The following is a 17045-nucleotide window of genomic DNA, read 5'->3' on the forward strand; positions in this document are numbered from 1 at the left end:
AATCTTCCCGAAGAATTTCGCGCGAAGGTGAATGCGGTTGTAAAGCAGCCGGAGAAAATTTTAGTCACGCAATCTTCTTCATGCTATGCATTCGAATATTACACTTTTAAGCAGAGAAAGGATTAGACGAATCATTATGTATAATCATCATTATATATAATTATTATATATATTAATTACAATTGACAACTCTCTACAGCAAAGAATCATCACACGACAGAAAAATACAGTAGAGTGATATTTCAAAATACCTAGGCAAATTGGACATACATGTCTACTAGACCATTTATTACAGGCCGAATCGAAAGTTTTACGTATACATAAAAATCGTAATATAATGTTTTTGGGGTTTTAATGTAATTAGGTTTAAAATATATATACGTAAAAGTTGCCTGAAATCAGATCGGAAAGACCTGGTTTACATTATTGTAAGTAAAAAATCGTGTTACTCGGTATAATTCTTATCAATAACACATCAGAGGAGAGAATAAGGAGAGATTCCGCTTCCTGCGTGGAGGCCGCAGTCTTTATTCGCTGGTGATCAGATAGCGCGCGTACATCGTGCACATTTGAATACACGGGGTATATCCGCACATCGAGAAGCTTCGCACTAGCCTGTTATTTAGCAGAGTCTTAAAAGTCAAGAGCGTGGCCGATACACTCCGTTGGCAAGAGGAGCACCGTTCGGCGTGTGCTCGCTCGGTGTTCCTTGAGTGTCAAACTAACTTAAAGAAGAATTCTTACGCGAACACGGGTCAGCGCGAACGTTTCTTCCGCGTGTCAAGCCTTGTTAAACTGTGCCTTCAATTCTATCAGATATTTTTAATTTAAATTTGTTAAGTAATTTAAAATTAATTCTCCCTTATCGGTAGATTTGGGATTGGGATTGTTACTTTCTCTATATGACTTTCCAATTTTAAAAAATGATACATTTTGTGTAAAGATTTGCGAGACTTTATAGGGGTTTCAGAAATATAGTTTAAATTTATTGCACAACTTTTTTCCGAAAAATCCGTTTTGCGCTGACGAGTTAACTCGAAATTGGCTCGTTTCGAATTGTAACACTTTCTCTCTTAAGATTGCGATATTATATCATCGCTTCGTAAGCCGCGTAAGATCTTATAAGGACCAAGATGTTAAATATATCTTGCGTAACGTGAGTATCGCGGATTTTGTTGGAAAGATCTCTTCTTTTAATTATCCCGTATACGGCACAATTTAAGAGCCGTGAGAAAACGTCGTTTCTTCCGGAGCTTTCACTCCGGTTTAATCTCCGTGATCATTCGCGCCGAGATACTCTTGACATTGCATCAAGACGACGCTTTACCGAGGAGAAAGCAACCACTCAGCGTGAATACCGGTTTACCAGTTATCAAACTAAATGCAGCAAGTAAATAGATTGCGTACGTGTGTACAAACAAAATGTATGTCGAAGATTGTAAAATCCACGCGGAAGATATGCAATAAGAAATGCTAGGAATAGGCAGTACGATCTCTTAGAAATGTGTACCAATCCAACGTGCATCTATGATAACATACTTCTTAATCTCATAAATTGTTCAGGTTACGTACATTTATTTATTTTTTTCATCAATTTAATAAGTTTAATTTCATTGTTCTTGATGTATATATTTATTTTTAATGGCAATTATTATTTATTTACAGCATTTTTATTAATAAATTGTACATTTATACATTGATTTCAGAACACTAAGACGTAAACGATTCCGCGAGGAGGAACATGTCGGTTACAAGCATCATACGATCAAGATGACGTCGGATAAGCAAATGAGATCGGCCTCCTGGCTATTGCGATCATGTAAAAGAAGCCGGTTCAAAATAGAATTATTATACTTTATATTCGGTTATTTGTTGACGTACTGCTCCGCCAGAAATAATCCTCCCAGATTTCTCATAGATGGACAAACGGAAATTGTCCTCAGACTGAAGGAGGGGCCTGAGACACCAATTGGTAAGGATAATAAACGTTTGCGTTCTTTAAAAAAATATATATACGCATACTATTTTTAAAGAACGGACATCATATTTGTCTAACAGTAAATTTTCATATAATAAGCAGGTATTAGTATGGCTGCAACTTTTATTAAGCAAACAATCGAATAGAAATTCATGATCGATTAAGCCATAGTGAAAGAACACGGGCGCGTCTTCATGCATATTTGCGCCGGTTACGGATCACAAAACTTATTGCTAGTTTAATGCACCGATTTTCAAGCACCGTTGTATAAACCGTTGCCGCTTTGTTCCTAATACGCGGATAAATTTGCGAAAATTAATATTACTTTTCATAACTCTTCTTTCACTCTCAATTTTCTTTTCTCATACGAATCTTTCTATTTAGATATAAATTAAGAAAGTTACGAAATTCACTTTCGAATAATCCCTGTTGCCTTAAAACAATAACAAACACTAAATTTTATTAATCATTTTTTTTTAATATAGTCACATTGGTCACATTTTTATGTTATGCACAAGTAAAAACTGCAAAGTCTATAAAAAAATTATTTACAGGTAGTCTAATTTACAAGCTTAGAGGCATCGACCCAGATGATGACATATTGACTTTTGGCATTCGTGATCAGCCTGGTAGTGACGTGATTCGAGTGGAAAACTTTGGTCTCAATGAAGCAAATATTTATTTAAATAAGTTGCTGGACAGAGAGGTAATCAAAAATCTGTATCCTAAATCATTTTTAATTTACTAAAATTGTTTAATTTTTGGAGAAAAAAAGATATATATATAGCGAAAAATGATATTTCTTTAAATTATTATATTGAAGATCGCAAAGTGAAAACTAAATTTTAACGTTGCTTTTCTTAATAACAATCATAAACTTTGTCAAGTGACAGCCATTAAGCCATACAACTAGAGAAATAAAGATAATGCTGGAAGAAATACCATAATAATTCTTATGTCGTTCGACACGATTATTTCTGTTTTGCACGAGCGATTTATCTTTTCTTCGAATCACTACTTATACTTCAATATTATAGTCTAACAAACCATTAAAGAGAAATTTAAGTATCAGCAGCGAAGACAAATGTAATTTACCGATCATCTTTACGAGGATCTACTTCGCAAAGCTGTCATTTGTAGCCGTCATCGGTGCACGCGTAAATAACGCGTTCGAAATTAACTTTCTATCGTCTATGGTGCTGGCGTTAAAATTGTAATAATCATCGCGCGCGATGTTACAATTTTTAACAGCTGACATTGAACAAATTTAGTTTAAATTATATTTTATATCTATTTTATACTTTCATTTTCGAGCAATTTGATAACTTTAGTATTAATTCCATTTTATTAACAGTTTACGTTAGTAAATAAAACTATATTTAAAATTTTATAATATCATTTTATAAAATTATTTTATGAAATTTTATAATATATTCCGTATATTTTAATATTTTAATATATATTGTATGTACATATATACATATATATATATATATATTTTAATTCCTTAAATGTTTTTTATATTACACAGTACAAAAATTAATTATATAAAATTATTAAGGTCAAATATCAATAAAAAGTTTAAAGTTAAATAATAAAATTAAAAAATTAATAACTTTTAATTTGGTTAATTGTAAATATATTAATTTTTTATCTAATTATTTTTAAAACACGAAATTTAACTTATTAATTTTTTTCCTAAGTTAAACATGTATTTACGCAAAGAAAAATAACATTTTTTTAATATAAAAACCTATATTTTTTAATTATTTTATAAACATTTAATTTATCACACAAATTAAATTTATTTAATAATTTATATTGTAATTAGTTTATAATAATAACATATAACTTTTAATAATTATGATATTTTAACTTAATATAATTAAAGACTCTAATTTAACTTAATTTAATTTTAATACAATTTTTAAACGTGCATAATATTTTTATCAGACGAGAGACGAATATGCACTCGTGTTAACATTGACCGATGGAAGATTGGGGGAGGGAAATTTCATCACGCAAAGTCTGCTGCTTCTGGTCGAGGACATTAATGACAACGTTCCGATTTTCCGTCCGCATCCTACCTCGTTAACACTTCGGGAGGATTCCCGCCCGGGTATTTTAACAGCGGTGGAGGCCACGGACGCCGATTTGGGTGCGCATGGTCAAGTGGTGTACTACCTCCAGGAATTGGATGGCGATAACAACGTTTTCAGCATATCGACCGTCAATGGCAAGGGCGTCATACGCTTAGTGGGCTCCTTGGATTACGAGCGGAAGTATCTCTATCAACTGCGGATCCTGGCTGTGGATCGTGCAATAAATGAAAAGGTAGTTTTTATTTACGTGAGCGTTATTATTCCTCGTTTTTTTTTCAATTATCGATTTCCTTCAAGTCCCGTAAAGGAGATACGGATGAGACTTTTACTTTAATTTTGTAAGAATAATTCAATATTATCATTATTTTAAAATGTAAAAAATAAGGATATTATTTCATAAAACGCGATACGCGCGGCCATCACGTAGATAAAAACCCGCACGACCTATGGATCGCTAAATAGTTCAATGACTTTTCCCTGCCAAGCGCAGTGAAGGGTGAACAATGCCAGAAGATAATCATCTACATAAGCGTCGTTACAGTTATTTATTACAGCCATTTCTTTGAGGCAACTTCCTGTGCGGTCGTTTACTTACACTTAATTATTCTTGATAAATACTTAATCATTCCCCCTCTCATCAGGTAAATACGGGGACGACCGCGATTTTAATCAAAGTACAGGATGTGGAGGACCAACCGCCGGAATTCATATCCATGACGCCTGTCGCGAGGATCAGCGAAAATGTTAGGATTGGTACACCTGTTTTACAAGGTCAGCATCACAACACATAAGACGACGTTGAAACTATTTTTAATTTGCGGAATCTAATTTTATAATATAAGTATAACTTAACGCGATATAGCAGAATAAATACATATATAAATTTATGTTTAATGAATGATGCCGTTTAATTAAGACGAGAAATTAATTAAGATGCTGTAATAGGCAGTTTTTAGCCAATTAATTTAGAATTTTATCTTTCGACACCCTTCGACACTTTGCAGACGCGCGTAACAACGTGCGTGTGCACGCGCGTATAAATTTTTGCCTTTAAAAGCTGAAACAATTACAAATCTAAGCGATCTCGCTCTAATAATCACATAATTGTGATGTGTGTTTTGCTCTCTATTATGAAGACGGAAGAAAGAAGTATGATCGTAAAAAGTTATAATCCGCTTTTTTCATTATTATTTTCTAAAACTAGGATAATCATACAGCATTCTCAGACATTACCGGTTAGCTGAAGCATTGAATGAGAGCGTTCGTAACTGCGTTCGTTTTGGTTTTGTTTCGTGGACTTGCCTAAAGCCTAAAATAAGGATTATGATTTTGCTCACTAGCCTTTTGAAAGTCTAATGAGAATTCGGTTATAAGTAAATTAATTCTAATCCTGTCCTTTAATAAAAATTAAAATCAAATTTTTATTAAAAGATAGGATTAGAATTAATTTACTTATAATCAAATTCTTATTAATAAAAATTCGATTTAAATTTTCATTCAAATTTTACTCTTTAAGTTGCTTTTAAAGATTATTGTCTTCACTATTTTCAGTGACAATAAGAAATTCTGTACATATAAGATTTAGTTGTCCTAATAAATCTCATTGCAGTTCGTGCTGTGGATGGTGATAAGGGGATAAACAACAAAGTGACTTATAGCATCACGAAGGGACCGAGATATTTGTTCGATATTGATGCGACTTCCGGTCTCGTATTCACGAGAGCGCAATTGGACAGGGAGGCCGAGGAGAATAGCGAAGGCACTTTTATTCTCGAAATTACGGTGAAGGAGCTATCAAAGATTAATCCGCCGCCATCTGTCAGTACCGAGGTGACCATTATTCTTACCGACGTAAATGACGAAACGCCGACATTTCGAAGCATGCTGTACCATGCCGAAATAAATGAGAACGCGCCGGAAAATACACCAGTCAATTTCATTGGCGACGCTGTACCAGAAGTTTTTGATCATGACTTGGTAAGTTGGAAAAGCTGAGGAATTGGAATTTCTTAAACAGAATCTTAATATTCCACATTTAATTAAAAAAAAAATCAACTCTTTAAAATAGTTTTCTTGCAAAATAATTAAAGGATTTCTTATAATAAAGTCAAACAAGTCCAAAAAGTTGAATCTTCTTTAAACAAAGAAAAACTTTTCAAACATGTAATAAAATAGATATAAGAATAAAATTAAGGCTTTGATTAATATTTAAAGAATTTATTTTAAAAAAACCTTTGAATTTGTTTGGTTTAATTCTTGTTGGAAAAGAATTTATCACAATGTAATACTATTGCTAGATATTGATTTGGCATTATAATCCAAATAAAAAAAAAAAAACACTTATTTATTTGATACTTGTATATATAAGAAATCTTTTAAATTTAATGCTTTTTGTAAACGCAATAATTTTTTTCAGGGTACCAATGGCACATTTCGAATATTAATCGAAGGCGACGGTGGGATATTCGATGTAACACCGTTTCGCGGGATTAATGAGGCGCCATTCTTAATACGCGTTAAGGATTCCAGTAAACTCGATTTTGAGAAAAGATCTGGTAAAACTATGTGACATTCGTTTTCTTCGTTATAATTAAATTAAATTATTAAAATTGAAGTTAATATTAAAACATTATGTGTTTATTTTGCACTGCGCGACGAAAACTCACGGATTTCATTTTTTGCAGTGGTGAACTTCACTCTCGTCGCGAAAGAAATCACGCCGGTTTCGCCGAAGTATAGCGCGGTACCGGTCACGGTCTTTATAAAGGATCAGAATGACAATTATCCCGAGTTTACGAAAGGTATCTACGAGGTGTCGATACCAGAGAATTGTGCCGAGGGGACGACCGTGGCCCGGGTGCAGGCCTTAGACGGAGACAGCGGTAACTTTGGAACGCACGGAATACGATATACAACTTTAGGCGGTAGCATTGCACATGCGTAAGATAACAAATTATTAAAGTAATTTTTTTCAATCATTTTATACTTGAGATTGGGTCATAATTTCGACGTAATATACAACTTCTGCGTTAACAAATCAATAAAGAGGAATTGAATAGTGTCGAGAAGGCTTTTGAGTAAAAATTTAACTTACGTAGATATAGATTTGAAAATAATTTTATTAAATTATTAAAATAATTGTGTAGCACGTTCAAGCTTGTTGTTAAAATGTCAATGGCGTTTATAGCATCATTGAATATCATGCTTGAATGATGATGTCTTTCATTATTACTTCGATAGTTCAACAAAATTAGTTTTTAGATTTGTATCTATATTTAGCTAAATTTTTTAATATTCCAGCAAATTTATTCTTTTCGTACCAAAAGACTAATATTGATAAGAAGCTATAAGAAGAAGAAGAAGAAGAAGAAAATAAAGGCATATTGCAGTGAGTTTTACTTTTGTCATAGATTGGCGATGGATCCTGTTACCGGCGTGATAATAGTCAAACATTCCGGGCCGAGCTTCGATCGGGAATTAGTTGCTCGGCATTATCTCACCGTCGAGGCGCGAGACAATCTTGGAAAAGGAAATCGGAACTCCGCCCAATTAATAATTAACATTGACGACGTTAACGACAACGCGCCTATATTTTTGCAAAATAAATACGAGGCGGTGCTGTTGGAGAACGAAGACCACTTCGAATCGCCTCTGATCGTCGAGGCGTCCGACAACGATTTAAACGGTCAGGCAGTGTTTAAATAAATAAAACAAAAAGAATGATAACGTAAAATCGACGAAACGTAAATCCCTGGGACTAAGGTCGTGCGATGTGTGACGCTTAAATATATGTCTGTGCAGGGACGCGAAACAGCGAGATTGTCTACACCCTGGTGTCAAGCGAGTTCTCCCGAAATTTTACCATCGATCCGAAACGTGGCGTTGTTACACCCAGTCGTCCCCTGGATTACGAGGCTTTGCCTATCAATCAGGGACACAAGGAAACGATCATACGTCAATTGAGATTGACAGTGAGAGCCAGGGATATGGGCACACCGAGTCTGACTGCTGATGTCCCTCTGATTATTTACTTGAGGGACGTTAATGATAATGCACCAGTTTTCGAAAGGGCTTCGTATAAGAGAAGTATTCCTGAGGATTTGCCAGGTGGCACGAGCGTTGTACAAGTATGTAATTATTGTACAATATTGCATAGTAAAAGACATCTTGTATTTGTGTTAAAGTAGATCTTCATTTTTTTTTCGTCCTGAATTTCTAATGTTAGCGTTGGTTTAATACAATATGATTGTGTTATTTGAATATCTTGTGTTAAATTGGTTCAACGCTTCTCTTAGTGTTAAAATAACATAATTACGAATAGATACGTAGATACGTATAGATATACAAGATGCGGCAAAGTTGTAAGTGCTAATTTCTCAATTGTATAAAAAAAATGAGGAAATAAGACAACGATTGATCGATAATTGGACGTTATCGCGGACAAACGGTTGAATGAAGTATTATTCGCAGGTAAAAGCTTGGGACAAGGACTTGTCGTCGCCGAACAACAAGTTAGTTTATCGCATTCAGAGCGGGGCCGGCGACAAGTTCGTAATTAGCCCCGAGACAGGCGTGATCCGGGTGGCGCCGGGCTCGAACTTGGATCCGGATCTTACATCGCCGAAAACCACAAGATATAATTTAAACGTTATCGCTATCGACAGCGGTACGGAAATTCAACGGACGGCCGAGGTTCTTGTGAACATTACGATCCTCGATGTCAATAATAAGCCGCCCGTTTTCATCGATCCCGGGACTGTAACTATTAAGGAAAACACTCAGGTACGTGTGACGACAACTGTTTAAATTACTGCCTCTTTAAGCTAACATAATGGCAGTTTATATATTTATCTGGTAATTTCTTAAATATATAGTAAATATTGTTTTATTATTATTTAAAAATAAAAACTTTAATATACACAAAATAAAAACAGCAAACTTAAATACTAATTAATTATTTAAAATATAATGAAAGAGATAAAAGTATAAATATAAATGTATTATTGCTAATCTTACTAGTTAACGTTTTAAATATTGCCTTTTAAATATTGCCTATTTACTGTTACGCATTTATTTATGTTTATGTGACAGTTTGACAATAAAACATTTTTAACGCTCTCACAGTTTTTATTCCAATACTACACCAAGATAAAGATATTGTTGATTTGACAAAATTTTCCAACTAAATTAAAATTTTGTCAGTTCAAGAATTTATGCATTTAACTTAAATACACAAATTTCAATTCAAGTATTTATATAGTTGATTGAAATATATAAATACTTGAATAAACAAAATTTAATTTAATTGGAAAATTTAGTCAAATTAACATCTTTTTCTCGGTGTATAATTGACAAAAATTATAGTAATTAAGTCAACGGCAAAAATTGGGACAGTTACTTTAGAATCCTGATCGTTAATTTTTAAATTCTATTAATAAATAAATGAATTTAGGTCGGCGCCTATGTTCATCGTTTAGTGGCGCAGGATCCGGATGTAGCCCCGACCCTACGTTATCGCGTAGATCCCAACTCCTCGGAAGCGCGAAATGAGGAGGGTACTTTGATCAAAGTGCAAGAGTATGACTATCTAGCAGCGCTGGAACTAAATGCACTGGATGGCTTACTACGCATAGTGAGGCTGTTAGACAGGGAGAGAGTAGAAACCATCAGGCTGGGGCTTGTAGTTGAAGACTTGGCTGCAGTAAGAGGCTTGCAAACTGCATCCGGTTAGTTTTAAAAGTTTTTACGTTTGCAGATGGCGAAGTCCTTGCTTCAAATCTGTCGCAAAAGTTTTCGAAATGTTTCTAAAACTTTTCTGCCATAAGAGTATTGACGCGCAATAATAAAAGAAAAATATTTGCAGCCACGCTGAGCATAATTATCGAGGATGAGAACGACAATAATCCTAAATTCCGGAGACCGTTTTACAGACGTTCTGTTACCGAAAACAGCAAGAATGGCGTCAATATCGCGAATATTGTTGCCGACGATGCGGATAAGAATCGCAGCATCACGTATTCCTTACAAGGCCCTAAAGAGATCACCGATCTCGTGCATTTGGATCCTGAGACCGGGGAAATGGTGGTCGCTAATAAAATCGACAGAGAAATGTATTCGTGGCTAAATTTAACTGTCAAAGCCACGGATTCTGGAATTCCACCTCGGTAAGAGTTATGCGATAATAATTAAGTTAATATGTTATGTAGATGAATTTTTACATATTAATTCTTCTATATATGTACATTTTTTCATTTTATATTATATTTTACACTACATTATATTTAATTTCTAAGATAACAGAAATTTCTATTTATTAATGCTACAAAATTAAATAATAATTAATTTTCTATTACATATGTCAAATTGATTAAGCTGTGTCAAACTTTGTAGTTCAAGCTTGTCGGAAGTATACGTTCAAGTTTTGGATGAAAACGACAATAATCCGTATTTCGTTTCGAATATCAATAATGTGACTGTTACGGAGAATTCAAAAATTGGCACGGAAATCGCTGTTATACAGGCGGCGGATTCTGATAGCGGAGATTATGGAAAAATTACTTATCTTTTAGATAGAATGTCATCTCAGGTAGGAAACGCTAATTATAAAACTTGCGGTTTATAATATATTAACATAGAAGTTTTTTATAATAATTTTATATTTATTTGTCACTTTATAGTGCAATATTTTACTTTATTGTTTATTCAAAGCAAGAGCATGTAAATATAATAATAGATTAAATATCAATTTATATAAGACATATAAGTTATTAATATACTTTATTTTTATTTCAAAAACAGGGGGTTTTCGCCATTAACTCAGAGACGGGATCATTGACAGTGGCTGACGTTTTAGATTGGGAGATCAGACACAGCTACGTTTTAGTCATAGAAGCGTGGGATAATTATCAATTTGGTTATACGGCGGGGGAGTCTCGAAATGCGTTTAAGCAAATTCTGTATGTTTGCAAAATTTCGAAATGCAGTTTCTCGACTGATTAATTTAACGATACATATTTTTATAATTTAATTTTAAACAGTATAAATTGCTTAAACAGCATTATTGTAAAACAAGGAATATTGTTTTAGAGTAACAGTCATAGACGTAAATGATAACGCTCCGAAAATGGATGTACCTCAAGATTGCATCTCGATATCTGAATTTCATGACGTACGGGACTTGATTTACGTCATAAAAGTAAAAGACGCTGATGATCCGACAACGCCGAATGGACGCGTTGTAATTAGGATCACTTCCGGCAATGAGTTAGGTACGTAATTAAGTCGTAAAAATTGTTCGCTTAAATATAATGTTTGGAATTAACGATACAATGAATGGATGCTAAATATTTCAAAATTTACGAAGTAATAAATAAATATTGAATATAATCAATTTTAAATATATTCTAAATCCAAGGGTGTAAAAAATGCCTCACTTGTACGTGCGATTCTTCGTGTAAAAATAAACCAAACACTAAACGGCATGAAAACTCTAATTTACATGTAAATGTGTAATTAAGATAGTTTTGCTGCTATTTTTAAGCGAAAAATTAAATTGTACATACGAGCGAAGCATTTTCCGCACGCTTAAACTTGCGTGTGATCGATGAAATTTTGGTCAACAGGTTTATTCATACTGGAACAAACTGATTATTGGACGGCAAAGATAAAAGCCGCGCGGCCGTTGAGAGGAAAATTCGGGAATTACACGTTAAGCGTCGAAGCACGCGATCTGGGAACGCCGTCCAGTAAGGATAATGGAATTTTGAAAATTTGCGTCACGGATTACAACGATAATCCCCCTGTGTTCGTGAGCCCCCAGCACAACACCACCATCCGCGTACCAGAGGTACGTGTTTTCGGTTAATTTGCATAATGCGGTACTTCTAATGCGCACGAAACGGCGTTAATGATGCGTAACGTAACGAGAACGATTTCAGAACGTAACAATGGGAAGTCCGATTATTCGAATCGAGGCGAGAGACGCCGATACGGGATTAAACGGCGATGTGCATTATCGTTTGAAGCAGGATCTCGCGGGCCACTGGAAGACCTTCCGTATCGACGAGAAAACCGGCGTGATATCCTTGAATTTACCTCTCGATAGGGAGACTCAAAAATTATACGAGGTGTGTAAAAACGTAGTTGTGAGATTTAAATTAAATCTCATCGCCCTCTAATTATTTAATTACTTCATGGATCTCCGTTCGTAAATGAAATTGACGAAGTATTTCCGATATAGATACGCGTCGAGGCATACGATTTGGGTACCCCGACGCCATTGAGTTCGGATCTCGATTTAATTATTTACGTGCGAAACATCAACGATTTCGAGCCGCAATTTTCAATCGGCGTTTTTAACGTTAACTTCACGGAGGAACAACCGCCAGGCTCGGAGATGGTGTTGCTCCCTGAAACGTTCGACAATGACGACGTTGACGATTTGGATGATCCCCCCACTCAAGTCTGTTACTTCATAGTTGGCGGAAATGACGATGGATTGTTCGTTTTGGATATTTATAAACACGAGCTTGGTGTAAGTCGCTTACTAAATAATACTATGCAGACTTGGGAAAGTTACTTTGTAGAAATAGTAATAATAATAACTATATTTGAACTTGTTTTCTCTTTTTTGTACTCAAGAAATCACACGATTATTTTCAAAACTTAAAGTTAAAATATATTTAGCATATTAATTAAATTAATAATTTATAATACATTAAGTTTATATACTTTGAATATATTATTAAAATTACAGGATCAGTTCTTTGCAGCTAAAAGACTCGTTAAATTCAAACTTTAAAATTAAAGTAAATTAATGATTTGAGGATTGTTTTTAAAGAGTAAAGTCTTAATGATAAGAATTTTGAAAACAATTTATTATTTCATTCTAAACAAAGAACATATGTTAACAATTAAGTTTAAGATATATAAAGGGTCTATAAATGTAACTGCTGAATTGATTACAAAAAAATATAACTGTAACTAAGTTAAATTACACAATTATACGTAGAGAGAAAGAAAGAAATAAAATAAAGGTATAATTATTGAAAAAATAGCTTTGTTATAGTAATGTATAAGTAACAAAAATTTTCAATCATCCAAATAAAAGTTTATGCATATATTGTTTTATATTTTTCATCTCTCGAAAACTTGAGAAAAATTTATATTATTCATTATTTAGACTGCTAAATTACTGGACAGAGAACAGCAGGAAGAACATATATTACTTATTAAAGCAACAGAAGATTGCAAGACCGTGCCAGAAAATCAAATGATGTTCGACGAAACCGATGCTACCTTATTACAAGTTATCGTAAGGGTCGATGACATTAATGACAACGCACCACAATTTATTAAAGACGTTTTCACGGGTGGCGTCACTACTGAAGCCGACTTTGGCACACAATTTATGCAATTGAGGGTAATTTTATTACATTGTGCCTTAAAAACTCTATTAGTCTTTCTTGATAATAAATTCTTTTAATCTCTTTTATCATTTAATACATTAATTGATAGCATTAATTTCAAATATAATTTAATATTTTTTATTTATTTAATATAAATGTATTTTGTAGGCAATTGATGCGGACACTGGTGACAACGCTGTACTCAGTTATTATCAAATAGGCAAAATTCACATGACATTAACTGAAGGTTTCGAAGATATGCAACTGCAGCCATTTTTAGTAAATAAGGATGATGGAACAGTGAGCTTAAATTTTGATCCTCAACGAGGGATGAAGGGCTACTTTGATTTTGTGGTACTTGTGTTAATAATTTATATTACTTTGGTGATATATATCTTCTATGTGCGCAAACAAACAATATACTACACTTTTGCGTGTAATTTTTAAAAAATAATTTACAATCAAGTTTTTTTTCTTGTACATTATGTAATAGGTACTCGTTAACGATACATTTGGCTTGCAAGATACTGCAAGAGTTTTTATTTATTTATTACGGGAGGATCAACGAGTTCGTTTTGTTCTTCGTCAACATCCACCAGAAGTCAGAAGTCGAATCGAGACTTTCCGAGAGTAAGATATATTTCGCATGTATTATTGTAATGTCAAGCAATCTTATATACTTGTTAAAATAAAAAGAAAGTATTGCATAAAAAGCTATTAAATAAAAGCAGATATATTAAGATATTTCATCATTGTAGACATGTAAATTTTATGCGAAATGTAATAAAATTTCTTAATCTCTAAACTTTAATTTTTCAAGTTTTTAAACAATGGTTCAGAACGTATCTAATTTTTATAAAGAAACATTTAAAGATATTTGAGTCAATGCCAAAAATTTTCATTCGCAGAGTTCTGGGTAACGTCACTAGTGCTATAATTAACGTTGACGAATACAAAGTGCACGAAAATCACGACGGTTCCGTAGATAGAACGAAAACAGATTTATATTTACACCTCGTGAATCGTCGGGACAATTCAATTCTGGAGGTATCCGAGGTCCTCGAGTTGGTCGACAGGAACATCGAGAAACTCGACAATTTATTCAAAGAGTTCAACGTTCTCGATACACAGCCGGCGAAGCCTGAACCGATTATACAGTACGAACAAGCTGGAACAACTTTTTGGCTTCTCACGTTGACCCTATTTCTAGGAGCTCTACTGATTCTGTGCGTCGCTTTATGTTTGTCGCAAAGGGCGTCTTTTCGGAGGCAACTGAAAGCGGCGAACGCATCACCATTCGGTAATTTGAAATGCAAATAGCTTCTTCTAGGAGCTAATTCGACTTCTCTTACTCTTGGTGTTAAGACCACTTGTTAGGACCTCTGTCAAATTAATGCCTTATTAGAATTTCAATTGACTGATTTCTGATTACAATTATAAAAGCTTCAAGGAATTATGACCCCAGTCAAAAAGATGACTTATAATAAAATACCAGCAAGGAAATGTTTCTGAGATAATTTTTCACGCAATATTATTTCCGCAATGTTACGACATTAAATTTATTTTCATGCTATATCTTTATCATCAAGGTACGTCGGACTCGGAATTTATTAGAAGTCCCGGTCGCGTTCCGAATACGAACAAGCACAGCGTCGAAGGATCGAATCCTATATGGATGCACGCTTACGAAAACGAGTGGTTTAAGAACGACGAGTCGTTCAGTCATACGTCCGAGAGAGATTCCCTCGACGAAAATGCGCTTAACAACGAGGAGATGATGAACGAAGCTAATACAAACCAAAGAGCTGAGGATAAACCGTATTACATAGAGCCAAGAGTTTCAACTATTTCCAGGTATAAAGCCTTCTCTATTAAGTATACAGCTTACTCTAATTGAAGCCGATGTAATTTTGATAAATCGAAAACAATCACAACAAACATATATTATATGTTAATAATTATTTTATTACCTGACTTTTCTATTTTTTTTTTCATGTACTGTGAAAAATTCGACTCATCAATGTTATATTTCAGATTTAAAATATTATATTTGCTTAGTGTATTATGTATAAATTTACGATCTATATATATATTTTTAATATTACAGTGTGGAGAGTATAGATATTCAAAATAATTTTAACGGAAATACACCAATTTATTCGGGACAAAACACTGTCAATCCCCTAGGAAAAAAGATTGAAACGACGGAATTATAACACGTCAATAGGTGGTTGAAGTCACGCGTGATTCGCGCTATTTATATGCCACTGAACTTCTTTAGATATGCACAATAAAGTCCAGAATTATTTTGTAAATAATTATGTTGAACCAAACAATCAGGAAATGAGTCATCGACTGTTGCAACTTTAGATATAAGGTTTCCGTAAATTATTTATTGTAACCAATTTTTAGCGTATAAGAAACAATGTATATTTAATTTATAATTAACATGTATTTTTATGAATGAATTGATGTGTGGTACGTAAGAGATATTTTATTATCACAATGAGTGCTGAGCTTTTTGAACGATTTAATTTATACCTTAATATTAGGAACATTAACTATTTGCACAACGACTTATCGTACAACAAATTTTTGTACACTTTGTATTTTTTATAGACAAATACATAATTTTTTTTTTAGAAATTCTGGGCCTTCACATATTTTCTTTCTTTTCTGCATAAATCAAACAAGGTAAAATAAAATGTTAATAGACACAATTATTTGTTAATTATTTTTACAACATTTGACACAATAGTAGAATATCTAACATACATATTGAACGAAGAAATCCAGAAAACGAAAAAGTCCGAACAATGATAGAGGTTGTATTAAACGCACAGAGCAGCAGGTCACGGGTTGAAAAGTTAGGTAGCCGAGGAAACGGTTACCTATTCTCTTATCGTCTTCCTGAACGTCAGGGTTGCGTGCAACCTCATGCTAATCCAAAGTAGCTATATAACCGACCGGTCAGTGGTTGACCTCACTCGAGTACAAGCCTCTTTAAGGCGTTATGGCGTACTTTGCCCTTTCCATATACGCCCGCAATTATGGTGGCGTACGTTCCGCCAGTGGAAAGTTATTGTCCGTCAATAACACTATGGAAATGCAAAAACGTTTTAATTGTAAAAAATTTTGCATACGTACATATCTAAAATTATGTTCTACAAATCCCTTTTTTCCATAAACGTTTAAAGCGTATAAGAACAATTAAATTAAAGTGATAATAATAAGACATTTCAATTTGATGCATGGAGAAAATTTTATAGTAAAAATTACTATGCACGATAGTAGCTATTGACCATAAGAAAACATTTCAGAAAATTATATTATAATAACACTGAGAAAAAAAATGTCGTTAACTTGGCAAAATTTTTTAAACTAATTAAATTTTTTCAACTAAATTAATTTTCAGTTTAACTATTTATGTATTTAATTAAAATACTTAAACTTTAATTTAAGTATTTATATATTTTATTAAAATATATGTATATACTTAAATTAAATAAATTTAATTTAATTGAAAAAGTTAGTCAAATTAACATTTTTTCCTAATGT

The 17045-nt window shown here is 33.4% G+C and overlaps 1 protein-coding gene across 1 annotated transcript; it reads left to right on the top strand.

Annotated features, from left to right (window-relative positions):
• Nucleotides 1–1553: 1553 nt before the first annotated feature.
• Nucleotides 1554–16909, top strand: LOC105836513 (cadherin-23). The gene is made up of 24 exons (XM_028190088.2): nucleotides 1554–1972; nucleotides 2533–2684; nucleotides 3932–4312; nucleotides 4722–4851; nucleotides 5690–6057; nucleotides 6497–6635; nucleotides 6765–7020; nucleotides 7491–7765; nucleotides 7882–8207; nucleotides 8551–8862; nucleotides 9533–9806; nucleotides 9944–10244; nucleotides 10471–10666; nucleotides 10879–11036; nucleotides 11167–11348; nucleotides 11703–11926; nucleotides 12018–12206; nucleotides 12320–12613; nucleotides 13262–13501; nucleotides 13656–13841; nucleotides 13981–14117; nucleotides 14396–14787; nucleotides 15077–15341; nucleotides 15595–16909. Exons 1-24 carry the CDS (start codon nucleotides 1771–1773, stop codon nucleotides 15701–15703), a joined length of 5688 nt encoding a protein of 1895 aa, XP_028045889.2. The 5' UTR covers nucleotides 1554–1770; the 3' UTR covers nucleotides 15704–16909.
• Nucleotides 16910–17045: the final 136 nt, after the last annotated feature.

Source organism: Monomorium pharaonis, chromosome 8 (genome assembly GCF_013373865.1).
Source record: "Monomorium pharaonis isolate MP-MQ-018 chromosome 8, ASM1337386v2, whole genome shotgun sequence".
NCBI lineage: Eukaryota > Metazoa > Arthropoda > Insecta > Hymenoptera > Formicidae > Monomorium > Monomorium pharaonis.

Coding starts and splice junctions, on each gene's coding strand:
- LOC105836513 (XM_028190088.2), top strand. CDS start 1,771: ATGACGTCGGATAAGCAAATGAGATCGGCCTCCTGGCTATTGCGATCA. Junction 8,208..8,550: donor GTGGCACGAGCGTTGTACAA/GTATGTAATTAT, acceptor TATTATTCGCAG/GTAAAAGCTTGGGACAAGGA. Junction 14,788..15,076: donor GGCGAACGCATCACCATTCG/GTAATTTGAAAT, acceptor TTTATCATCAAG/GTACGTCGGACTCGGAATTT.